Raw genomic sequence first — 24,458 nt, forward strand, 5'->3', positions numbered from 1 at the left:
CTATGGCCCCTGGGCACGTCGCTGCCCTCCCCCACCAAACAGGTGCTGTCTTTTATTTTTGGCTGGCACGGAGGGTGTAAGAGGAGCCCTGCGGGTGCCCAGCCCCATTGCAAACCCCTCCAGCCCCACTGCAGGCCCCTCACTGCTCACTGCAGGCAGGGTGCAGGTAGATGACCCCCCCGGGCATCATGTCTGCTCCAGGGTGAGGGGGTGGGCCAGCGCCACTCACCATGTGTTGTCCAAGGCTGCTTGTTTCTCCTGCAGCTCCCGCTTCAGGCTCTCCACCTCCACCTTCAGCTCAATGTTCTACAGAGAGGGAAGGAGGTGCGTAGGATGCCCCCATGCTTGCTTGAACTCCCAGCCCCACTACCCACGAGGATGCATCAGAAGTGGCACGGGAAACCCCCACTCCACCGCAGGGCTTTGGGTGCTCCTGGCACGGGTGGTATTTTACCCTGCTGGTGTTGGGATGGGGTGTACCCACACCATCTGTCTGCCCCCAGACTGGCACTGCCACCCACCCCGGGCACCCCATCAGACTGGGGATATCCTCCCCAACTATTTCCCCACTCCTGTCAAAGGAAGAAAGGGGCAAACTCCTACACAGCAGCTCCTCCAGCCCCAGTGCCTGATGCCCTCCCCCCGGCTGCACTCCGCTGACCCTATTCCCTCCCGGAAAAGAGAGGGCACTGGGAGGGAAACCCCCTCATCCCTGTCCCCCGCAGGCGCTCACCCGCCGGTAGACATCGTCCCGGCTGTCCTCGCCCTTCTGCTGGACGCGCTCCTCCAGAAAGTAGATGCGCAGTTTGAGGCTGAAATTCTCCTTCTTGAGGTCGTTGAGGTGCTGGGAGAGCGTGCGGTACCCGTTAGCCATGGCCGGCGCTCCATGGGGCGGGCATCCCGGCACCCCTCACATGGCGCCGCCGGGGACACAGCCCAGGGTCCCTGCCCGCCCGCAGCTCCCGTCGCTGGCCCCGCTGCTCTCCCTTCCCTCTTTTTTTTCGCCTCCCAGAGCTATTTGAGGAATCGCTGGAGCGGGGACAGCGAGTGGTGAAACCCGAGCCCCGGAGGCCCCCACGCGCCACAGCCGGGAGGGCGGTGAGGGGGAACGTGGCGCCCGGGGGGGGCTGAGCCCCCTCTCCCCCTGCCACCACCACCTGCCCCGCGTCCCCCTCCTGCGCTCCACACCCCACTGCTGTGCCCAGGGGATCCGGCACGTATCCTACAAGCACCCGACAGTGCTGGAAGGGTCCTGGCAGTGTCACGGAGGTTCCTGGCACCCCGCGGTCTCACCTGCTCAAAGTCTCGCAGGGTCTGTGTCTGGGCGAGGGGACCCATCTCCAGATCCCGGAGGAGACACGTTTGCACCAAGGGACCAGGCTGGGGCTGAGCATTCAGGGGGCCACGGGACCCCCCTGGCTCAGCTGGCACAGGGTCCTCGTCAGTTTCAGCCCATGACTCGTCTTGGGAAGCTGGGGGGGAGTGAAGGCGAGCAGCGCTCAGATGAGCACAGTGGCTGCTCCACACACTGCCTGCCTCCGGGATGTCACCAGGAGAGACACGGGGATGCCTCGGGGACCAGAGAGCCACTGGCTCATCCGCCTTGGCAGGGCACGGGAACAGGGCATGCAGGGTACCAGGAGACTCTGGGGATGCCTTACCCTCCATGCAGCTGGCTCCAGGGAGCACGGCTGGCACGTCGCTGCTGCAGGGATCCCTGCGGAGAGGAGCACACGGCCGTGTGACACACGGCACTGGGGGTCCTGCCTCTGGGACCCCCCATGTACCACCCAGCATTGTGCCAGAGGGGCCAGGGAGGGCACACGGGTGTCCGTACACACGTGGGGGTGCATGTGTGTGTTCCCACCGGGACACGCCGGGGGGCAGCAGCTCTAAGTGCAAAGACACGAGGCCCTGGGGGCTGTGCAGATGGCCGTGTCCCCTTAACAGCACTTTAACTCCATTAGCAGCCCTGGCAGGGACATCTGAGCCCCCGCAGCAGCCCCCCATGGCCTCTGAGAGGGGGTCTGGGTGCATGAGGCAGGGCTGGCCCTGGCTGCTCTCCGAGGGGCCCAGTGCCTCTGTGCTATCACAGCTTACCAGCTCCCCACTGCAGAAGCAATCGGGTTTATTTTCAGCTGAGAAGTGTGAGTCACTTCATGATTTAAAAGAAAGAAGAAAAACAAAACCCCAGCAAATAAAAAAACCTGTTGTTTTTTTTCTTTTAGAGAAATCTGAGTATTTATTTTCTAATCTCATCTCATGGTGGGGTCCCATGAGCAGGGAGGTGGGCAATTGCCCCAGCACCAGGGTGGGCACAGTGCCCTGCCCTCATGCATGAGGCTGAGCCCCAAGAGCCAGGCAGAGCCAGCACATTCCAGTGGCACAAGCCATGGTAGGGGCCCTGGAACCACATCCCCCAAGCCTTGCACACCACGCCAGCACCCTGTGGGAGGGAACACAGCACTGCCAGCCTGGGAGGGAGCAGGGGAGATAGACATGGGGTGCCATGGCCCCTGCAACAACAACCTGTCACGGAGGGAAACTGAGGCATGATGGCTTTAAACGCACAAGTCCTTGTCAGGCATGGCCCTGCACTCTGCCAGGCACTACAACCAACATGATACCCAGAGGCACAGCACCTGGGGTACCAAAGGTGTGGTACCTGGAGTCACAGCACCCAGAGGTGCAGTGCCCAGAAGCCCCAAGGTAAAATAACCATAAGTATGATGCCTAAGGAGACCTGATACCTAGAGGCATCCAAATTTCAGTAACCAGAAGTGTGATGCCTGAGGAAACCTGATACCCAGAGGAACAACATCCCAAGGAGGCACGACCTCTGGTGGCATGACTCCCCAGGAGGAGAGATACTCAGGGGTACGATACCCAGAGATGAAAATCCCAGGAACCATGATACCCAGACTTGAGATGCACAAGGATCCACAACACTCAAGGAAGCACTGTACCCAATGGAAGATATCCCAAGACGTGATAACCCTGGAGACAAAATAACCAAAAAGGCACATAACATCCAAGGAGGCATGACACCCAGAAGTGTAATACCCAGGGACACAACAATCAAGGATGGATGACAGCCAAACACCTGATGCCCGAGGAGATATAATACCCAAAGGCCTAATACCCATGGAAACACAGTACTGTAGCCACAGAGGTGCAAATCCCAGGGATGCCATGGGATAATGACCAAGGAGCCAGGAAAGGGCTAAGGGTTACTATCTACAGCCTACACTCTGTAGCCTCCACATTAGCTTTGTGGATGGAAATCTGCGCAGTTGACATCAAGAAAGAATGACTTGGCCAAAGGAGGAGGTCCTGCTTTGGCTCTGACAAACTGCACAGAATGGAACAAAACTGTATGACTGGAACTTTGAAGGAAACTAAAAAAAAAGTAAACTTTTCCTGATTAAGGATTATTTAAATAATAAAACACCACTGCAAATGCTAATAAGCTTAATGAAGTACATGCTGCTACATATATGACTGTTATCCAACTATCTGCTTAGATCATGCTATATGTAACATAGGAGGAGAGGGCTAAGACTGGACTGTACATAAGGAAGGTGAAAATTTCACTCAGTTAGAAAGGAGACTCAAAAGTATCTTAGAGACAGTCAACAGGCTACTCTCCTCTCCCTTGTCCCAAGTTATGGATGCCTTCTTTCTGTATACTATTATTATTACCTGGGTTAACACAAGCATGCACCATCCTAAGAGGGAACAGAATGGGCCCAAAAATGTTGGAAAAACAAGAATAAAGCAATTATTTGTGCAGTATTGGGGGCTCACTAATCTTACATGCAAAAGAAAAGCAAGGAGTCCCCTCTCCCCCAAAAAATGGCAGATGTAGAATATGCTGCTTCAAAATCAGAAAATGAGGAAGTTAAAATGCTATTGGCCACAGCTGAAAATAGGGAAAGGCAGCTGCAGAAACAGTTAGAGGAAGAAAAGGAGAAAAAAACCCCAAAATTGGAAGAAAAGGTAGAGATGATGCTTATGCAGGCTGGCAATCACCTGACATCATACAGATTAGAAAACTGATTGTATCCCCTGAGGAATGGGATGAAAACATATGGGGTGACCCCAAGGACAGAAAACTGGAGAAAGATGATTCTTTGTCTCCTTCAAATCCCCCTGACTATGAAGCGAGATGCATTATGGAAACATAAAAAACAGCTGAACCTTGGGAAGAGTGGGAAACCATACCCGAAAAACAATCCCATTCAATTTGATTCAGGTGGAGAATTTGTAAAAGCACTGTGGCCATGAGGCAGGTGGGACTGAAATCTGGCAGGTGGAATCCTATCAATGCATACATAATAATGGCCCACACCTGATTCCAGGTGGGCCTCCTCAACTATTAATAACATTTCTAATAGATAAAGGAACACAAATTCCAGTATTAACACAGCAGGAGACAGAGAAGCTGGACAAGGAGTCAAAATCACTGTAGTAAATGGAGCAAGTGCTACGTGCCAAACTGCCAAGGTTAATTTGTGGCTCCCAGGCGATAAGAACATGTCCTCTCCTCACTTTGCAGTAAAAGATCACAATGAAAACATTTTGGGTTGCAAACCTGGCAGCTGCTGCACAGCAGTGTTTGGTCCTTCCCTTCAACTCTCACCCTAAAAGAAATCCAGAGAGTACAGAGCATTCCCTCTGCACAGTGCCTGCCCTCCCTGGTGCAAAAGCTACTAATAGACCACAATAACAAATTTTTCTGCAACATGGATGGAACTTCTGAAGTAACAGCTGATATAGAAAGACAACAAGTCATCTCCATAGCCCACTCCCCATATAATTCACCCATTTGGCTAGTCCAAAAACTGGACTGGAGATGGCAACTAACTATTGATTACCAATGCATTGAGAGTTTGGGAAGATATATTATCAATGCCAATACCGAGCCTTTAACCACTGCTGTGCCAAATATCAATGCATTGGTAACTCAAATTCATGAAGCGTCCCACTCATGGATGGCAACCCTAGATGTAAAAGATATGGTTTTTATGGTTCCACTCCGGGAACACAACAAGGGTTGATTCACCTTCGCGTGGAAGGAAGTGCAGCATATTTTTAGTAGGTTGCCCTATTGATATAAACACTCTCCCACTATTGCTCATAATGCCCTGGCAAAAGTCTTAGCCACAATCTCTGTCCAACCAAAGGTAAGGATATATTAGTATATCCAGGATATCATCATGGAATCATCCCAGATTGGCCTGGTTTGGAAGGGACTTTAAAGACTACCTAGTTCCAAATCTCCTGCCATGAGCAGGAACACCTTCCACTAGACCAGGTTGCTCAGAGTCCCATCCAGTCTGGCAATAAACACTTCCAGGGATGAGGCATCCACAGCTTCTCTGGGCAATCTGTGCCCACAGAATGGGAGTGCAGTGAACATGGTTCCCATTGTAATCTGTGGCAAAAGAGGGCAGAAGAGCCAGACAGAACACCAGACTTTAGCTACCACTCTTTCAATGACACTGGAATGAGATATTCCAGTCTTGAGAAGGGCTCGCTGTCCCTGGTGCGGGCAGTAACACAACAGGAACAGATAAGGAAAGAACAGAGTGAGAACATTTGGGGGAATACCCAACTGACTGATACCCGGCCAGCCTGTGCTCAGACTGGGACCGTGGCAATGGTACTAACAACCCAAAAATAACCTTATGCCTGGGAAACAAAATATTACTCCTCAGGGCCACCCTGAGGCGGGGCCAGCCTGGTGCCACATGGGCTCTGGGGTGAACAAGCAGAGCACCCTCTTTCCCGCAGCCCGGCTGCCCTGCCAGCAGCCCACATAGCAAGAGTGGCCACAGGGGTGCTGGGCCAGCAGGAGCCCCAGGCTCTGCCATGGCCATGGCTGGCTGGGCTGAGTGGGGGCTCCCCCCTCCCTCTCCCTGTGCCCAACACTGGGAATTTGTTTGCTGTGAAGGGGAGGCCGCCACAGTGCTGCTGGGGCTGCAGGAGGACAAGAGCCCTTTCATGCTGGCCATGCCACCCCGGAGCACGGAGCAGAGCCGCCGGCACAGCGCAGAGCGAGGGAGGCACAGCCCCAGGGCCTCCCACTCACCAGACAGCACTGCCCACCCCCACGGACCTTCAAGCCCTGGCACGAGGGGTGCCACGGGGCCATGACTCAGAGCACCCACTGACTCACAGCATCTCCATGGCATCACACCAGGGCCACTGCAACCACTTGCTGGCACTGGTACCCCAAGGGTGCCAGCAGGGAGAGGGGAGAACGCAAAGATAGCAGCCAGAGCCCCCCATGGTACGTGGGCTGTGGGAGGGTGCTGCCCCACAGGAAAGCATCCCCAAAATGCCTGGCACCACTGAGCACACCAACAGCAACTCACCTCCCAGCTACTGTATCACCCCGCAGGCAGACAGATGGACAGAAGGACGACTGGAGGGATGGATGGCAGGCCCCAGCCCCGTGCTCAGCCACAGCCACTGTGGGTGCCAGTGGCTCTAGGCTGGCAGAAGGGCTGTGGCAAAGGCCAGGCAAGGCCAGGGTGAGTGTGGCAGCTCAGATGCCGAGCATAGCACATCCCAGCTCGCTGCTGACTCGTTGGCACAAATGTCTCAGTGGGGGCGGAGTGCCGCCACGGGGAGGGAGGATGGAGCGGGGGACAGCCGGCCACGAACGCTGTGGCTGCCCGGGTGTGCGTGCACAGCACACGGCACGGCCACCCACCGACCGCCTGCGCACAGGGCATGGCAACAAGGTCTCCATTGAGCAAAACGGAAGGGGGGAGCCGGGGGCCGGCGTTATCCACACTCCTGGAGAGGCCGGCTCCGGCGCTGCACCGCAGGCGTGGCAGCCGGCACAGCTCCCAAGGCCCAGCAGCCCTGGCTAGGTGCCGGCACAAACGGTCTGGCCAGTGGCTCTCGGGGTGGAATTGGGGATGGGCAGAGCCGGGGAATAGAAAGGAAGATGAAAGCGGGGCTGGGGAGATGGAGCAACCAAGCTCCCTGCACCGGCACCCTGAACCATAGCCCTTCCTTAAGGGCCAGGCTGGGCTCACCACCTCCCAGCAAAGCCCATCTGCCCAGTGCCCGAGGAGAACCCAGTGTTGGTGCAGGCACAAGTCCAGGGTCCCACAGGACCCTACAGCTCCTGCTTTCTCACCTTGCACACACACATTGCCCTGAGACCCACAGGTCCCCACGGCACAGGGCAGCAAACACCAGTGTGCCACCAGTGCTAGAGGGACCCCTGTCCCTTTCACGCACAGCAGTGGCTCCCCCCAAACTCTAACTGGGGTGCCCAGCAGCGCTCCTGGGCTTGCCCAGTGCAGGGCCCAGTGAGCCACCAGCCCGGGGTCCCAAAGCCCTGTCACCAGCACCAGCCCTCAGGACCACAGCAACAGGCAGGGACACCCACGGTCCAAGGGAATGGGGCTTGGGATAGGGGGTTCCCACCCCGCACATCCCCGAAGGAGCACACCCGCATCCTGGCCGCATCCCGGCGACACTGCTGCCGGGGGTTACCTGGGCCTCAACCTGCCGTGGCATCACCGCAGCCCTGCCGTGGGCACACGCAGCCCCCACGGGTGTTCCAGGCACAGGCAGCCCCCCCGCGTGCCCGGGACACACGGACATCCCGACCCGCATCACCCACGGACACGCGCACCCGCGGATGACACCCGCACGCACGGACACGCTCCTCACCTCCGCCGCGGGGCTCGCATCCTGCCCCGCCGGGCTCCGCCGCGCCGGGCCGGGCAGGGCCGGGCAGCGCCGGGTCGGCCACCGGTGGCACCGGGCCGAGCCGCCGGGTCTCCGCAGGCACCGCCGAGCCACCCCAGCGTGCGCCGGGGAGGCGGCTCTGCGGCACCGGCCGGCTCCGCCCGCCGCTGAATCCCCTCCTCCACCTCCCTGCTTCCATCCTTCATCCATCCTTTCCTCTCTCTCTCTCTGACCCTGCATCCTTCCTTCCCTTCCTCTATCCTTCCCTCTGCCCCCCCTTATGTCCTTCCTCGCTCCGTCCCCTCTCTCTCCCTCCCTCCGCCCTCTCCCTGATCCCTCCATCCCCCCTTCGTCTCCCTAGTTCCCCAGTCCAGCCATCCTGTTCCGGCTGAGACATCCGCCCCTGCCCCAACCTTCCACTCCGGCCAGTCCCTCTGGACTGAGCCCCAATCCTTCCTCACACTTCAGTCCCCCAGAAACAATCCATGATTTCCAAAACCCCAATCCTTCTTCCAACCTCACAGTCTACCCAAAAGACACCTAATTAACCAAGATCCCCCATGGCACCCCCAACCATCCATCCTGACACCCCAGTTATCCCCCAGTCCTCCTTGTCATCCCCTTCCTTGGATGCCTCCATCCCAGAACTGACACCCCAAATCCCCTTTGCCACTCCCAGACCCCCATAAACCCTCCCCACCGTGTACCATTCCAGGTCCACAACATCCTCACTTGCTCTCTAATGACTTCCTAGTTCTCCACTGGGACATCTCTATATCCCTGTATCCCCCTTGACTCCACCATCATAAACCCCCTTGAACACCCACCATTGCATCTCATCCCACCATAACATCCCTCATTTCCCCCACCCCTTCCCTTTGCTCTCCTTTGCCACTCCCCTTCCCAACTCCAATAACCTCAATCCCCTTTGACCCCCCCCCCCAATTAATTTCCCTGCTTGTCATTCCAATACCAGTTCTGCCCCTGCCCTCTCCCTCATTGCTTGGCCCCATTCCCTTCTGTCCTGCACCCCCATATCCCCTTCCCCAGCTGTCCCCCATGGCCCTCCCACCTTCTGCCAAGCAGAGCCCATCCAGGACCCTGGTGTGGGATGATGACCAAGGACCCAGGCAAGGGCTAGGGGTTACTATCCATTGCCTACACTGTGCACCCTCTGTGTTACCTGTGTGGATGGAATAGATGCACAGGTGATGCAAAGAAAGGATGAGCTGACTGAAGGAGGAGGTCCTGTGGAGACAGGATGGTCCTGCATTGGCTCTGATGAACAGAACAAAGTCATACAACCAGAAATGTAAAGGACACCGTGGCCAAAAAAGTATTTTTTCTGATTAAGGGTAATTTAAATATTAAAATACACTTCCTGCATATGCTGACAAGCTTAGTGAAGTACATGCTACCACTTGTATGACTGTATTACTCAACTCTTAACTTAGATCCTGCTCTGCATAACAGTGGAGTAGGGCAAGAAGATTGGGTTGTATATAAGCAGAATGGAAATTTTACCTGGTTAGGAGGAAGACCCAAAAATACCTTGGAGACAGCGATGGGCTACTCTCCTCTCTCTCCTCCCAACTTCTCAGTAAGTTTCTGCGTACAATTGTTATTATCATTACCCTGGTTAACACAACATTATTGTTACAGTAAAAGGTCTGTTGCAACTGATGAGTTTTTCAACGCTGATTCCATATCTGCTGCTTCAATAAACTGCAGTACTTATGAATCTGTGATCACAAAGGCTCTTATGGTATGTAACCAGACCTATGGTGTTGAATTAACATGTGAACAATATGCTGAATAATATGTGAATCTGTGCTTGTGGAAGTTCCTGTTGAACACGACCTATAGTGCCAAATTGATTATACTCAAAACTTAAGCCCAGCTGTCTCCAGCCCCTCTGATCTCTGAGGACCAGCTGGAACACAGGTGGGTTTATTTTCTGCCGAATTTCTTACTCTTTACACCTAGTACTAATGGGGTCAGCAGAAGGGTGCCATCCCCCCACAAACCCCACACTCCAGCCTGGTCATGCCTCATCAGCCACCACAGCCCATGTCCCCCCAGGCACCCATCCTCCTGGCCCTGCCAGCTTTGGGTCCCCTCCAGCCTTTGAGTCCCCTCCAGCTGGCTCCCTTGGAGAGCAGGGCATGGGGGACATGCCTGCCAGCACCGCCACGCCGCCAGCACCCCCCGTGCCCCAGCAGGCCCCCGGCAAGGGCTGGGGTGCTGTAGGGATGTGCCTGTGGACATGCAACCCAGGAGAGGGCACCAACAGCCCGGGAAAAGCCGGCAAATGCGATCCCAGCGGCAGCAGTGGCTTGGCTACGCGTGGCCTTCGCACAGGCAATGCGTGGGAGAGGAGCCTCGGAGGCGCTGGGCAAGCCCAGACAGTGGCGGCACGGGGAGCAGGGCACCGGGATGCCGGGTCGGCGGGCACCCTGAGCAAGGTCCTAATGGTTAAAACGGAGCCGAGGGCTGCGAGGCCGCGGGCCGTGTTCCAGCCACAGCAAGTCCCGCGGTGTGGGTGCCCCCAGCAGGGAAGACTGTGGAGAGAGAGTCCCGTCCTGGCCGCCGGCTCACACTGCTCTGTGTTGGGGGCTGTTTTGGGACCGTGCTGCAGATTTCACCAGCCGCTGCCCTTGACCACCTCTCTCCCCCTGTGTTGGCTGCCCTGGACTTTCCCCACTCTGGCGTCACGGTTGTTCCCTGGCTGTGGCTGCAGTGTCCGTAGTGTTGTGTATGGGTAGTGCCAGGCCCTACATGTCTCCAGGGTGTACATAGCACTGGGCCCCCCCACCTTGGCTGTGCTGCCTATGGTGAGGGCAGTTATCCCATCCCGGCCACCTCCTGTCTGCCCATCTCTTGGGCTTTGCAGGGTTTAACAGCCTCTGGGGCCACCCAGGTCTCACACAGGGCAGTTTGGTCCAGACCTGCTGCCTGCAGCATGAAGAGCCTGGGGAAGGGCTCAGTCCCCTCAGGACCCAGCTTGGGAGCACCGCATCCGTTCTGCCCACTCCCGCTGTATGGAAAGTGCTGGAAGAAAGGCCTAGCTCCCCATGGGAAGGACCTGGGGTGTGTCTGGTCCAAGTGCCCTGTGAAAGTTTGGCCCCATGGGCAAGGGGACACCCTCCATCCCTCACCATCCAGCATGCAGGGCAGTGCCTGGTCCCATGGTGTCCCCTCACAATTGTGTCCCCAGAGTCAGCACTTCCCACTGCGAGGTCACTGGACACACCCACGCAGCTCTTGCCCCATGGAGGGCGTTTGCTGGGTGGCTCCCGTGCACCCCACGTCATTGGGAGCCAGTGGCCAGGGCCCCGTGCCCCCGGCCCCTTATCGGGGGCATTGCTCAAGAGCGGGTGCAATGTTGGGGATGGACAAGGGCCATGGCACTGCCTCACCTCTGGGCTGCGGAGTCTGGGGAATCCCATTCCTGGGCGAGCTGGGAAGGGCATGGCCGGGCTCGCCATGGGCTGGAGTCAGGCTGCTCCCTTGGCAGCAGCACCCCCAGCTTGTGGGGAAGCGACCCGCACCATCGTGGCTGCCACCGCCATTCCCCTCCTGCCTCGCTGAGCTGGGATGTGCAGGACGGGGAATCTGAGGCAAGGACGTGGTGCGCGGGGTCGGGACACCCTACCCCCCACTCCCCCCGGCTTCGTGGCTCCCCGACCCACGGGGTCCTGCTGGCGCACACCCTCCCCTCGCTCTGGGGCTGCTGGGGGGCCCGGCCCCTTGCCGGCCCTGCTCCCCTCCGCCTCCTCCCTCCCTCCCCTCGGGGGCGGGAGGGATGAGGGGGGGCCCGGGCGGGCTGGGGCGGGGAGGGGAAGGGAAGGAGGTGGGATTATGGACACGGGACCCAATGAGCCCGAAAAACGTGCACTGCTCGCAGCTCTTTTAGCCCGGCGGAGGGGCAGCAGAAGCCTCTCGGCGGAGTGCGGAGAGAGCCGGCACCCCCGTCCCATCCCGTCCCGTCCCGTCCCGTCCCGTCCCGTCCGGGCCGGCCGCGCCATGGCGCTGGGGAAGCTGCAGAAAGTGCTGATCAGCGAAAGCCTGGACCCCTGCTGCCGGGAGATCCTGGAGGCCGGCGGGCTCCGGGTGCAGGAGAAGCCCGGGCTGAGCAAGGAAGAGCTGTTACGGGAGATCCGGGTGAGGCAGGGCTGTACCCACGCGTGGGTGGGTGAGTGCATGGGTGGGTGGGCGCAGTGGGCCGGTCCCGGGTGGCAGCGGACCCCCTCCGACTGGTCCCCGCCTCCCGTCTGATGCAAGAGTCCGGACAGTTTCGCACGGTGGATTCTGGCCCTGGTCCCACTCACCGTGTCTGTCACTCCTTAGGACTGCGATGGACTCATCGTCCGCTCAGCCACCAAAGTCACGGCTGAGGTGCTGGAGGCAGCTGAGAGGCTGCAGGTGGTGGGCAGAGCAGGCACTGGTGTGGACAACGTGGACGTGGAAGCAGCCACCAGGAAGGGTGTCCTGGTCATGAAGTAAGAGCAGGAGTGCAGGGACATCCCTGCCTGTGCTCCTGGGGAGGCAGGGGAAGCTTCAGTAGGGTGCCATCCCCACCCATGGCATCCCTAGCACCACCCTGCGTATCTCCATCTTCAGGGTGTGCAGACCCTGTCAGCCCAGGTCACATGCACAAGTAACACCACTCTCCATTCCCAGCACACCCACTGGGAACAGCCTCAGCGCTGCGGAGCTCACCTGTGGGATGATCATGTGCTTGGCCAGGTGAGTGCAGGGCAGGAGGGGGGCACAGACATGTGCCCTGCCAGCCCCCTGCCCCATGCTGACCACAGCCTCCTTTATAGGCAGATCCCACAGGCAGCTGCCTCCATGAAGGAGGGCAAGTGGGACCGTAAGAAGGTAGGAGGCAGGTGAAGCACCTCTGGGTGGTGGGCGGCCATGTGGGGTGTGCTCACTTATGGTCCACTGTGCACCCTAGTACATGGGCATGGAGCTGAACGGGAAGACGCTGGCTGTGCTGGGGCTGGGACGCATTGGCAGGGAGGTGGCCACCCGCATGCAGGCTTTCGGCATGAAGGTAAGGAAATGGGGCCGGGAGGAGTGATGGGGATAGGGACCCCCCTGGCTCAGCCAAAGCCACCGTGCCAGGCTGCAGGAGTGAGTGCCCGCTCTGCCTCAGACCATAGGCTACGACCCCATCATCACTCCCGAAGTCTCAGCCACTTTTGGTGTGGAGCAGCTGCCGTTGGATCAGATCTGGCCCCGCTGTGACTTCATCACAGTGCACACGCCACTGCTGCCCTCCACCACGGGTATGGAGTGAGCACCGGCACAGGGACATTTGGGGAGAGTTAGGGCAGACCCCTGCTGCTCACAGCCCTCCCTTCACAGGGCTCCTGAATGACAGCACCTTCGCCAAGTGCCGCCGTGGCGTGCAGGTGGTGAACTGTGCCCGCGGTGGCATCGTGGATGAGAGCGCGCTGCTGCGGGCGCTGCAGTCAGGGCAGTGTGGCGGGGCTGCCCTGGATGTCTTCACACAGGTGAGTTGGGCTGTGGGAACCTCCGAGTTTTGCTTTGTCTCAGCATCACCTTAACTCTGCCCAAGCCAGGCCAAGGTAGCCCGGCAAACCCTGCAGGACTGGGACCAGGCACAGCTCTCCTCAGCTTCCCCTCCTTGTAAAGGAAGGAGGGTAAATGCCCCTCACTTTGAGTTCCCAGATGGGTGCTGGGGGCTGATGGCAGGATGGAACTATGTCTGCAGGAGCCCCCAAAGGACCGTGACCTGGTGAACCACCCCAATGTCATCTCCTGCCCACACCTGGGTGCTAGCACACGAGAAGCACAGAGCCGCTGCGGCAAGGAAATCGCCATGCAGATTGTGGATATGGCCACGGGGAAGGGGCTGACTGGTGTAGTGAGTCTCCCCACTGGGCACCTCACCTCTGTGCCTCAGTTTCCCCATCTGTAACACATGGGTGCACTGGGAGCAACCCAGGGCACTCACTGGCAGGTTCTCACTGCTCACCCTGCTCTCCCTCACAGGTTAATGCGCAGGCTCTCAGCAAGGCTTTTGCACCCCAGACCAAGCCCTGGATTGCCCTGGCCCGGGCCCTGGGCACGGTGCTGCACATGGTGGGCAAGCAAGTGCAGGGCAGCATGCAGGTCTGCACCCTAGGTGAGCCAGGCAGGAAGGGTGTGCAGGGACCTCTGGCCTGGATGGGTGGGAGGGCAGCCAGGAGAGAGGATGGACAGGAGGTTGGTTGAGGGTGGGATTGGAGCACAGGGGTGTGTGGGGATGGATGGGTGGGAGGATGGGAGTAGGGACGGGTGGGTGGACTGGGTGATGGAAGGACCAGCTCCAGGCTGGCTGCTCCAGTGCAGGGCTGACCTCTGCTGCTGGCCCGTCCACATCTGCCACCTCCCTGCACCCCAGGGACACCCCTGCGGGAGGCCGGGAGCTACCTGACGCCTGCCGTGGCTGCGGGCATGCTGGCTGGAGGGACACAGAAGGAGGTGACTCTGGTGAATGCCATGCTGCTGGCCCAGGAGGCTGGACTGAAGGTGCGTGGTCACCCAGCCTCTGCACGGTCAGCCTGGTGCATCCAGACCCTACCCTTCCTCACCAAGTGGCATGAGCCTGGGACACCCTACAAGGCTGCTAATGCAGCACTCAGGCTGAGGGACATTCCCTAGTGTGCCTCTGAGGGCATCCCTTCCCCATACCCTGCCACAGGCAGGACCTGGGCACTGAACAGCCACATGTCTCTGACAGGTCACAACCACCCACAGCGATGTGCCCCCCGAGCCCGACAGCAGCACTGGCTTGGTGCAGGTGTCCCTGGAGGGCACCCCACACCGGGTGACAGGGACAGTACAGGGCAGCACCCCGGTGCTGCGGGAGATCAACGGGGCCACCTTCAAGCAGCCAGCCCCACTGTCTGGTCCTCTCCTCATCTACAGAGCCAAAGCTTCTGATCCCACTGCTCTGGCCGCGCTGACAGGTGAGCTCCCTGCGCCAGCTCTGAGCAGGGGAGCAGCCTGGGGGGGGCCCTGCATCTGAACCAGAGCTGAGCCCCTGCAACAGCAAGGGCAGGAGAGATGGATGGGGGGCTTGGGCAGGGGGTTGGGTGATGTGGAGCAAAGGACCTGGGGTGGGGGAAGAAAGGACCATTGAGGGGTGTTGGGGTGAGCAGAGCTCAGCTCCCTACTGGGTTGTGGGGCAGCCTGTGGTCCCTAACCCCTCTTCTCCTCCCCAGGGCTTCTGGGCAAGATGGGAATCCAGCTCCAGTCCTACCACAGCTCCAGCACAGTGGGAGGGGAGCAGTGGAGCATCGTGGGGCTCTCAGCCCCCCTGTCCAACCTCAGCGAGCTGAAGCCACGTGTCATAGAAATCTTCCAGCTCCACCTGCTGTAGACCCCAGCTGTCAACAAGGACTCTCCCCATGGCTGAAGCACCTGGACCCTCCCCCAGCTGGGGAAGCATTGGAGCCAGCTGTCCCTGACTCCCACTCTGAGTTTGGGGTGGCCCCAAACTCAATAAAGGGTTTAGAAGGAGAGAGCATGTGATAGATTCTCTGTGTGGTCCCTTGTCCTCAATCCCAAATCTCCTCTCCCTCCTGCTCTCACCATTCCCCAACCCTGCTGCTGTTTGCTGAAGGGTACAAAGGTCTCTGCTGCTGCAGAGGTCCCATCTGGCCATAGTCCCGTGCCAGGACATGGCCCAGAGAGCAGTGCTGGAAGGGGGATGAGCCCTCCCGTGAGCCCCTGCGTCGCCTGCCCCCTCCTGCCCCTGGGGTTTGCCATGAGGGTGTTTCACTTTAGTGACCTCACATGGAAAATGGATTCTTACCACTTCCAATCTGGAGACTGGGAGGCTGGGTTTTACTTGGCTCCCCCAAAATATCAGGGCACACTCCCATCCTGGGATAATGGGGGTTATTGAGCCGCATGTCTAACGGGGCAGGTGGCCAGTGCTGGGTGCCCGTGGGATAAATCCCGTAAGGGGCTGTGATCCAGATTAACAGTTTTTAAGGGGAGTGTCGTGGGGTGGGAGACCACTCAAGACTAGGATCCAGAGCCGGGCTGCTGCCCTCTCCCATCGACACCTTTATTCCCCTGCACTGCCCAGGTGTTTGCAGAAGAGCTGCAGTCTCCACCAGCTCTGGGGCCCGAGGCACCACTGGACATTCCCCAGTCATCCAAGCTGAAATTTCCCACAGAAGGCAGCCCCGGATTTGGATCTGAGCAGGGATGACAGTGGTAGAAAGAGCATCCCCCATCCTAGGGCTCACCCCTCCAGTCCCCACTAGATGGGCTTCCTGGCATATTCGCGGCGGTACTTGGAATCCACGCGCGTCAGGTACCAGGTTCCGGGGAAGAGATCTGCCTGGGAGCCGTGGGGAGCGTGGTCGGCTGCAGGAAGAGGGCAGTGATGCTCAGGGGTGTCATGGGGTCCCAGTGGGGGGGTGTCACATCCCCCCAACCCCACTCACCCAAGTGGTGGGTTTCCTCCCGTCGTTTCATGATCTCCGCGAAGTCCTGTGGGGCCACGCGCTTGCGAGCGTCCAGGCGAGCCGGCAGGTCAGCCAGGCTGGAGACCAGCTTGGCCAGGGGCGAGCCTGGCAACGGGCACCCCAGGAGTGAGATGGCACTACTGGCAGCCCTGGGCCCCACAGCCCCACACCGTCCTCCCTTCCCAGTTCCTCCCTCCCCTGGGGCTCACCTGGGGCTGCGTCCTGTGAGACACGGAAGGAGAACATGCTGGCAGCCAGTCCCGAGCCATAGGAGAAAGCACCAATCCGGGAGCCAGCCAGGTCCTTGGCTGAGGACCTGCAGCAGGGGGTTAGAAGGGTTAGAGGAGATTGGGGTGAGGGGCACGCAGGGCTGTGGGGGTAGTGTAGGGGGCTGCCTCCTTCCCAGACAGGGGGGTCCTTGTGTCTCAGGGCCACATTTCCAAGGGAGTGTGGCCCTGGAGTGCAGTGGTGCCAGGGACTAGGCTTTTGTTTCCCCCAGGGCCTGTCTGTTCCCATGGCTCCTTTCCCGTGGGCTCACTCATTCTGCAGGTCATGACAACGGGGTTTTCATCCTCCTGGCAATGACAGAAGGGCTTTATGTACTGGCCCAGCCCCAGCAAGCTGGGATGAAAAGGCTGGCAGGGAGATGGCACAGATGCATCCATTCTGGGGTTTGTTGTGTGCACTGAAATTGTCAGGTTTGCTGAGAAGGGGGGAATATGAGTGCTGGCACCTCCCCCTCCAGCCAGCCAGGGCCTGCTCGCCCTTCCCAAAATGACCTCCTCCCTCCCCTGAGCCAGAATTTTGGGGGACTTACTGTGACAGGAGGGAGGCCAGGCAGCCATACATGGACGGTGTGTACATGTTGCCATTGCGGGAGGAGAGGAGCAGGGAGGGCTTGGTCTTCTGGTTGAAGATGTCCTGGCTGGCTGTCTGGAACGCCTTTTCCACATCCTTGCTGGTGTAGGTGTCCTCCAGCTTTAAACCACTGGCCAGAGAGAGGCTGGCTCAAACCTTGCACTGGCACATTCCTGCCTGGGCTGAGGGGTGGGGGACACGGCGCAGGGACCCACCGAAAAGACTGCAGCCCCTTGTAGAGGCCGGAGGCCGTGTCAGGGTTGGGGGAGGCCAAGAAATCATTCAGCAGCAGCCGCCCCACGGACTTCTGCACCAGCTTGCAGAAGGGTGTGTGGAAGATGATGTACTTGAAGTCATCGAGGGTGAAGGGCCTCTGGATGCCGGCTGGAAGGCAACATGGGTCCATCAGCATCCAGGGGGATGGGATGGGCACCTTAGGGGTGCTGCCACTTACCCTGCTGCCACTGGCTCTCCGCCTTCCGTCGGTACACGGCGTAGCAGCGGTCCAGCGCCCGCAGGTAGCACTGGATGGAGAGCTGCCCATCCACCACCGGGTACTCGGAGGACAGGTCCGGCTTGTAGAAGTCATAGGCATGCTCCATGTGGGTTCCCCGCAGGCCTGGGGACACAGGGAGAGCCCACCATCAGGGAGCCCAATCAGAAGCACCCAGGGGTGCTGCCTGCCATGCCAGTTCTGACATCCACCAGCCTCCCACAGGGATCGGTTAGCCAGGCATCCTGGAGTACACAGCAGGGTCTGGCAGATCCAGTGCTGCTGGAGCTGAGCAGCTCTGCCCAGGCCTAGGACATGAATGCATGGCCTCCAGGGTGCCATCCCCAGGGTCTCATGACACTGACCTCTCTCCAGCACCAGTGGGGCGTTGGGTCCCACCAGCATGGCGATGGCACCGGCACCTCCCGTGGGCCGTGCATTCCCTGTGGCGTAGACAGCAATGTCCCCACACACCACCACGGCATAACGACCTGGGGAGGAGACAGGGACTGGCAGGGCCATCGGCAGGTGGAAGCCTCCACACCATGGCCCTCGTGTATTCCCCTTTCCATGATGCCAGGTGTCACAGCCAAGGTAAGCAAGAAACAGGGGTGATGGAGAGCCTGGAGGGGCAGCAGCTTCCTTTGAAGCTTGCCAGAGTATCTATGGGTTTCAGGCCCCCTCCTGTCTCCTCCCCCTATTCCATGGCACCCCCCCAGCATCCAGCCCCATGGCACTCACCATCCCAGGCACTGGACTCCACCCAGGCAGCTGCATTGAAGAGCGAGGCCGTGCCCCCGTAGCAGGCGTTGGTGGTGTCGATGCCCTCCACGTCAGTGTTGCCTGAGTCACGGAACAGTTGCATGAGGACAGTCTTGACAGCCTTGGACTTGTCGATGACGGTCTCGGTGCCCACCTCCAGGCGGCCGATGGCATCCCAGGAGAGGCGCCCACGCTCCACCAGCCGCTGCACCACCGTCAGGCACAGGGAGTTGATGTCCTCATGGGCAGCACAGAAGCCCATCTGCTTCTGGCCCAAGCCCCGCGTGTACTTGCCGGCCTCCACACCATCATATCGCTCCAGCTCCTCCTGCTCCACGTACTGGGCAGGGAAGTACACCTCCAGTGCCAGGATGCCCACGTCCTTGGGCCAGGCACCCGTCCCGGCAGCACTGGAGAGGCTGTGGGGCAGAGGGAGTGGTGGCAGTCCCATGGTAGCCCTGAGCATTGGGAACACGGGGGTGGTCCTGGGGAGATGCCACCAGCGAGCAGCCCAGGTTGGGAGCACCCCAAATCCCTACTAATTCCCTATGCCTGGCAGTGCTGCCAGGGAAGAGGGAGAGGATCCCCTTCCCCAGCAAGGTTTAAGAGCTCAGACAGTTCCCCACCCCTGCCCTGTCTCCAGCCGCCCAATCCATGTGGATGCTCACCATGCCCTTTGCAAGGCCACGGGGTGCTGGGCCCCCCGGGGTGCCTGTTCTGGCCCTGGTGGTGCCCACCTGGCCCCCCAGCAGCGTGCGGCACGGCCCACCAAGCGCAACATCTTCGCCCCGACCGCTGCACGGACGGAAGGACGAGCGGCGGGACAGAGGGAAAGCGGGACGGGCCCTGCGTGGTGCTTTTATAAACTGCGTGGGCAGCTCGGCACAGCCCTCCCGGCCTTTATCAGCGTGCCGGACACTGGCGCTCAAAGGTCGCCGAGCGCCAGCCAACACAGCAGGGGCAGCGGGGCTTCGGAGGGGGGAGCTTGTGAGGTGTCTCCGTCCTGTGCCCCAAAGCCCGGGGACGTGCTCGGCTGGAGCCGGGGCTGAGCCGCGGGACCGGCTGTTCCGCAGCCCCGGCGGGGGCAGCTCCGGTGCCCAGGGCTCGCCGGCACAGCTGTGGTCACTGAGCAGTGAGCGCGGCGCTGTGTGGCCACTCCGATTGCCCCCGAGGTCCTGGGAGGGAGCAGAGGGCGGCCAGGTCTTTGGTGCTGGCACTATCCGTGCTGCCCAGGGCGCAGTCCACGTTTGACACGTGCCGCGGCTCTGGGGGGGTGAAAACCCCCAGAGCTGGGTGGGAACAGAGCCATCTTCAAAGCAGCAGAGCAAACAGCCACGTGATGCCTGTGGCAACATTATAGCGACACAAGAAGGGACCTTTGGTCCCGGTGGTGCTGTCAACACGGCCGTGGGGCAGCGTCGCAGCCCCCAGATCCCTGTGGAGCTGTCTGCACCCGGGGGAGCTCTGTCCCCGTGCCTGCACATCCACGACGGCTCCGATCCCCACCCACTTCTGTGCCCCAGGTCTCCATATCTGCACCCTGGGGACACTCCTGTCCCCTCACCTGCTCCCCAGGGACACCTGTCGAGTTTGGCACCAGGGGGCTGGGGATGAGCAAACATGAGCACTCAGGCAGGAGAGCCACTGGCCCTGCAGCTCCTGGGGACTCATCCCCAAACAGCTCTGCCAGCACCACCAGCGCTGAAGCCCGTGGAAACGGGAAAGCTGGGAGAGCCATGGAAGCACCTGCCTCCCTCCCTCCCAGACTAGGCCAGGGGTTTGCACCAGCACCAAGCTCACACACCACTTGCATGCTTCTTTTTTTATAGATGTATTTTTAGGAATTGTGCAGAGAGGAGCAGAGGTGGCACAGGAGGAACATCGCTGGCATGGGGTCCCCCACGGGCCAGGGGCTGTGCTCAGTGCAAGGGGGTGAACTTGCAGATGTAGTGATGTTTCTGAGTGCAGTTGGCACTGGACCACAGACTGAAGCCTGTTGGAGAGACGGACCAGGGGTTGGTGGGGGCCATGGTTAGAACAGGATCACCAGCTCTGCCAACTACAGCCCCCTCCTGAGGGCCAGGACTCAGAGGAGGAGGGAGGGGGGGAATGCCAGCCAAGAGGAGGCACTGAATGTGGATGTGGGATCTTGGGCACTCACTGCTCTGGTGGGTCAACATGGCGCATTTCCCCGGTCTGGCACCATTCCCGGGCAGCCCACTGGCAGGGCTGTACTTGTCCCCACCTATCCACTTCCAGTCCTGGCTCTGTGAGGAGAGAGGAGGTTCAGAAGCATAGCTCTGTGGCCTTCCAGCCCCCCCATCACCCCTGCAGCCCCTGCCTCACCTCTTCACTGTAGTGGAGCCCGAGCCAGACGGGCTGCACGCGCTGGTGGTAGGAGATGGCTTTCTGCAGGGTGATGGCCTCACGCTGGTCCTCCACCCAGGCCAGGTGGGCACCGTCCTGGATGGCCTGGCACTGGCTCTGCAGGGAGAGCTGTCAGTGCTGGGGCACCTCAAGGAGATGGGGACTCCCCGTCTGCCTGTGTGCCCCAGTGGGCTTACCTCAGCCTCATCCCAAGTCCGGACATCAGGGAAGTACTTGAAGCAGTTGAGCTTGTAGTAGGACCAGCTGTCAGGGCAGTAGTTTATGTACCTGCCAGCTGCAGATCAAAAGCAGTGGGGAGGGATGGGGGACAGCCAGCATTGCTGGCTGGAGAGGAGCATGGCTCCCCTCTGTCCCCATCACAAAAGCAGCTGCCTCCCAAGCCGTGGGACTTACCGGCTGGCTGCAGGAGCCCCGTGCAGCCCAGCAGCAGGAGGGCGAGTCTGGCTGCTGCCACCATCCTCCTTGATCCCTGTAAAGGCTCAGAGGGGTCACACGAGGTCCTTGGGAACAGAAGATGCCACCTGTGCCCAGAGAGTGCAAACCCACCCTGTGGGCTGAATCTAGCCCTTTTCAACCATGTGGAGGAGATGGCAGTCTGTGCCTCCCTCTCTCCTCCCTGGCACAGAGTGCCCATATCCCATGTTCCAGGCACGGCTGGGATCCCCAGCCCACATTGGCCCCACGAGTCACAGCCTTGGCATCTGAGTGAGCCAAGCTGGTCTGTGGGGACATGGGGAGAGTGCTGCCACAGGCATGGGGCAGAGGACCTGGGGCAGCAGCAGCACCAACAGGCAGAGCCGCGGCCAATAGGGCTGCAGGGACTATGTGCTCGGCATCATTTTCACACCCTGAGCTCATAGTCCTGCTTGGGCTGGGGAGACAAATCAGCTGCATCAGCACAGTTCCCCTTTATGTGGGCTAATCCCTGGGCACTGGGGCCAATTTGCAGACTCAGCTTGTCTTCCCCTCAAAGAACCAGCGACAAAAGTCAATGCAGGGTTGAAAAATGCATCATCACAGCCTGCCCCATGCAGAAAAGCACAGAGTTCAGGTCCCCGGGAGCTGTCAGGGCTGGGATCAGCTCCTGTTCACCCCCAAGTCAGCTGTGAGCATCCCAACGCCTCAGCTACTTTGTGAGAGTCCTCTTCCTCACCTGTTATCTGGAGATGCGGAGGAATAACGGCTTGTCGGGGATCGCTGGGAGAGGAGAAGAGAGGAGCTCCCCTTTATAGCCTGGTGCTCATCAGCATCGGTGTTTGCCCAGCTCAGGTGATTCTCACCATAAAAGTCTTACTGCTGACTCCCGTCCATCCCCCCCGCTTTGCTGGAAAATTGCCCAGATCTACAACTCTGTTTGTATTTAACATATCTCTAGAAACAGACAGGAAGAGCCTGTCCTAGTTGGTCAATAAACCCCCTGCAATTATCATAAATCGATCCCGCGATACAGAAGTAATCTTGTGGCTGAGAGCAGCCTGGCACCTGACAGGGATGCCTGCTGGCACAGCCCTGGCTGGCCCAGGGGCTGGCAGGGTGAGCCCCGGGGGTGAGCCCCTGATCCCGGCCAGAGCATCCCTGCAGTGAGCAGTCGGGACACGGGGACCACCCGCTGGCACTGCCCGTGTCCCCAGCTGAGGGATGGCACCCAGCCGGGCCCCACACCCTGCCCAGCTCTGCCATGCGTCACCCACACACCGCCCTTGTTTGAACTGCCAGGGGAGGTTTGTGAGCAGGATGCAGGACGACGGGATGTGGGAACAGCCTGCAGCCGGGGGCCGGCGGTGCCATCAGATAGTGGTGTGGGTGCCTAGCCCTCGTGCCCAGCGGTGACGCAGGGCTTTGTCACTCTGCGTCCCTCCAGGAGGAGGGGGCAGGTCCTGGAGCAGCAGCCCCCCACTGCCCCTGCCCCACGTGGGGAACCTGCAGCCCCAGCGCTGGGGAGGTTGCTGCTGGCATGGAGCCACAGAGGTGGGCTGTCCCCGGCCCCAGCAGCTGGAACCCTTAGGCAAGGGAAGCAAGGCACAGCCTTCTCTGTCATGGTCCTTGCTCCTCACCCCGGGGAGTCCTCTGCCCCTGTGGGAGGCACCTGGAGTTCTCTACGCTACTGCTGCAAACATGCTGCTCTGGAGTGTCGCTTCGCTGGCTCATAATGTACCAAAGTGGCCTTGAAAGCTCATCCTGCTGCCTGTCTCGTGGCTCCTGCAAAGCTGCCAGCTCCTGCCCAGCACCCTGTTGCTGCCAGCTCCAGCCAATGCCTGGTTCTCCTTCTCCCAACCCGCCGCAAAACCCTTGGAGGAGGCCACTGGGAGCTACGCAGGAGGCAGCTACCTGCAGAGGATCCAGACACAGAGCTGAGCCCTGCTTCCCCTAAAATGGAGAGCTTGCTGTCAGGATCTAGCCATGAACCCCAGGGATCTCCCATGGGATCTCCTCTGTGGCAGCATTTGCCGAAACATGCAGACAGTGAATGCTGCTGCACCCACGGGGAGCAGCTCCATGCTGGCATGCAGAGGCAGGTCTGGCTTTTGCCCCAGGGAGGGAGGAGGATCAGACCCATCTACTTCACACACAAAGCCGGGATACAGCTGCTGCTGCTTGTTAGGCACCCTCTGGGATCAAAGGTGTAAAGCCTTCCTGTGTCCAAACACAGCTGCTGCCTGCTATCAGTTCTGAAAGAAACAACCCTCCAGAGAATAGCTGCCCTGACTAATGGGGAAACTCTAGAAACACAGTAACCCCACAGAAAACAGGGCTCCACCCTTGATTAATGAAAAACTGTGAAAAAGTTCCCCAAAGGAGCCTGAGGTTCCTCCTCTTCTCGGTTAGATAAGTGATGCCCCAGCTCCGTGCCCGGCTGGCTCAGTTAGGCATGTTTGGATGCAATACAGCAAGTTTCCACAAGCCCCTGGCCATTCCCGGCTGGGGAAGAGGAATGTGCTGTTCCCAAGGAGTCACAGCTTCAAGTCTCAGCCTAAGCATCAGTAAACTCGACGCAGCTGTGCCAGAGGCTCAGCAGAGCTTGCTAAACTTTGGCACAGATGTGCAGGCTGTGGGAGAACATGGATGAATGCCTCCCGGAGGCTTGGACTTGCCAAGCTGGCTCTACCAGAAGATAAAGGAGCTGCGCTGTTTGAATATTAAACCCTTAAAATGCCCCCAGCAGCTTTACCCCTGCTAGGCATCGTAATTTAGCTACCAGCTCCTTCTGGAAAACAGCCAGATGAGCACTAGTGGAGCCCAAGGCTTCAGTGGCATCTCCATGCTCCAAATGTAGCACAGCAGCTATTGACAGTTTGCTGTCTGATTGTCCAAGTCAAACTGTTCAAGTCTGAGACCAGGACAGAGGAGTCATGATTCCCTGTTTCAGAGGCTGGAGAACCACACATCTTCATGCTCCTAGTCTGGAGAAAAGGAGACTCAGTGGGAACCTTATCATTCTCTACTACCTAAAAGGAGTCTGTAGCCAGGTGGAGGTCAGTCTCTTCTCCCAGGTAACAAGTGACAGCACAAGAGTAAATGGCCTCAAGCTGCACCAGGGGAGGTTTAGATTGGATATTAGGGAAAATTTCTTCAGTGAAAGGGCAGTCAGGCACTGGATCAGGTTGCCCAGGAAGTGGTGGACTCACCATTCTTGGAAGCATTCAAAAAACATCTTTATGTGGCCCCTGGAGACACAGACTAGTGGTGAACATGGTGGTGCTGGATTAATGGTTAGACTTGATCTTAGAGGGCTTTTCCAACCT

General features: G+C 59.2%; 4 protein-coding genes across 8 annotated transcripts in view; 1 reads left to right on the forward strand and 3 right to left on the reverse strand.

Annotated features, from left to right (window-relative positions):
• LOC113954309 (myomegalin-like) overlaps positions 1–7,937 on the reverse strand; it is a 35,225-nt gene extending 27,288 nt beyond the window's left edge. For 2 of the 3 annotated variants that reach the window (XM_027658476.1, XM_027658472.1), the window contains exons 1-5: positions 7,699–7,937; positions 1,662–1,717; positions 1,294–1,472; positions 734–844; positions 230–306 (exon numbers count right to left, since the gene is read on the reverse strand). In XM_027658476.1, coding sequence (XP_027514277.1) covers positions 230–306; positions 734–844; positions 1,294–1,472; positions 1,662–1,717; positions 7,699–7,922 — 647 coding nt within the window. In that variant the 5' untranslated portion in view covers positions 7,923–7,937. Of the gene's footprint in view, positions 1–229; positions 307–733; positions 845–1,293; positions 1,473–1,661; positions 1,718–6,380; positions 6,553–7,698 lie in introns of those variants that run through there. The other variant, XM_027658475.1, reaches the window with a different exon arrangement.
• Positions 7,938–11,560: 3,623 nt separating this feature from the next.
• On the forward strand, positions 11,561–15,267 carry PHGDH (phosphoglycerate dehydrogenase). The gene is made up of 12 exons (XM_027658598.1): positions 11,561–11,880; positions 12,067–12,218; positions 12,400–12,465; positions 12,546–12,600; positions 12,680–12,778; positions 12,881–13,013; positions 13,093–13,241; positions 13,463–13,615; positions 13,744–13,876; positions 14,135–14,262; positions 14,474–14,702; positions 14,958–15,267. Exons 1-12 carry the CDS (start codon positions 11,578–11,580, stop codon positions 15,113–15,115), a joined length of 1,758 nt encoding a protein of 585 aa, XP_027514399.1. The 5' UTR covers positions 11,561–11,577; the 3' UTR covers positions 15,116–15,267.
• A 513-nt stretch (positions 15,268–15,780) lies between these two features.
• On the reverse strand, positions 15,781–19,201 carry HMGCS2 (3-hydroxy-3-methylglutaryl-CoA synthase 2). The gene is made up of 9 exons (XM_027658571.1): positions 18,996–19,201; positions 18,307–18,746; positions 17,931–18,056; positions 17,527–17,691; positions 17,288–17,456; positions 17,032–17,202; positions 16,424–16,530; positions 16,194–16,319; positions 15,781–16,113 (listed from the first exon to the last, which is right to left on the reverse strand). The coding sequence occupies exons 1-9, from the start codon at positions 19,106–19,108 to the stop codon at positions 16,007–16,009; spliced, it is 1,524 nt and encodes a 507-aa protein (XP_027514372.1). The 5' UTR covers positions 19,109–19,201; the 3' UTR covers positions 15,781–16,006.
• Positions 19,202–20,148: 947 nt separating this feature from the next.
• REG4 (regenerating family member 4) lies at positions 20,149–21,992 on the reverse strand. Of its 3 annotated transcripts, none has more exons than XM_027658574.1 (6): positions 21,869–21,992; positions 21,109–21,216; positions 20,892–20,989; positions 20,674–20,811; positions 20,489–20,594; positions 20,149–20,320 (listed from the first exon to the last, which is right to left on the reverse strand). In XM_027658574.1, exons 2-6 carry the CDS (start codon positions 21,170–21,172, stop codon positions 20,247–20,249), a joined length of 480 nt encoding a protein of 159 aa, XP_027514375.1. In that variant the 5' UTR covers positions 21,173–21,216; positions 21,869–21,992; the 3' UTR covers positions 20,149–20,246. The 3 variants fall into 3 exon arrangements, with proteins under 3 accessions (XP_027514375.1, XP_027514374.1, XP_027514373.1); XM_027658573.1 differs by having other exon boundaries at positions 21,109–21,236; positions 21,869–21,991; XM_027658572.1 differs by having other exon boundaries at positions 21,109–21,184; positions 21,869–21,988.
• Positions 21,993–24,458: the final 2,466 nt, after the last annotated feature.

Source organism: Corapipo altera, unplaced genomic scaffold, assembly GCF_003945725.1.
Source record: "Corapipo altera isolate COAL_440 unplaced genomic scaffold, ASM394572v1 79, whole genome shotgun sequence".
Lineage (NCBI taxonomy): Eukaryota > Metazoa > Chordata > Aves > Passeriformes > Pipridae > Corapipo > Corapipo altera.

Coding starts and splice junctions, on each gene's coding strand:
- PHGDH (XM_027658598.1), top strand. CDS start 11,578: ATGGACACGGGACCCAATGAGCCCGAAAAACGTGCACTGCTCGCAGCT. Junction 13,014..13,092: donor ACTGCTGCCCTCCACCACGG/GTATGGAGTGAG, acceptor CTCCCTTCACAG/GGCTCCTGAATGACAGCACC. Junction 13,616..13,743: donor GGAAGGGGCTGACTGGTGTA/GTGAGTCTCCCC, acceptor TCTCCCTCACAG/GTTAATGCGCAGGCTCTCAG.
- REG4 (XM_027658574.1), bottom strand. CDS start 21,172: ATGGTGGCAGCAGCCAGACTCGCCCTCCTGCTGCTGGGCTGCACGGGG. Junction 20,595..20,673: donor GGCTCCACTACAGTGAAGAG/GTGAGGCAGGGG, acceptor CTCTCCTCACAG/AGCCAGGACTGGAAGTGGAT. Junction 20,321..20,488: donor CATGTTGACCCACCAGAGCA/GTGAGTGCCCAA, acceptor TCTCTCCAACAG/GCTTCAGTCTGTGGTCCAGT.
- HMGCS2 (XM_027658571.1), bottom strand. CDS start 19,108: ATGTTGCGCTTGGTGGGCCGTGCCGCACGCTGCTGGGGGGCCAGGTGG. Junction 17,457..17,526: donor GGAGAGCCAGTGGCAGCAGG/GTAAGTGGCAGC, acceptor GTTGCCTTCCAG/CCGGCATCCAGAGGCCCTTC. Junction 16,114..16,193: donor GGAGGAAACCCACCACTTGG/GTGAGTGGGGTT, acceptor CTCTTCCTGCAG/CCGACCACGCTCCCCACGGC.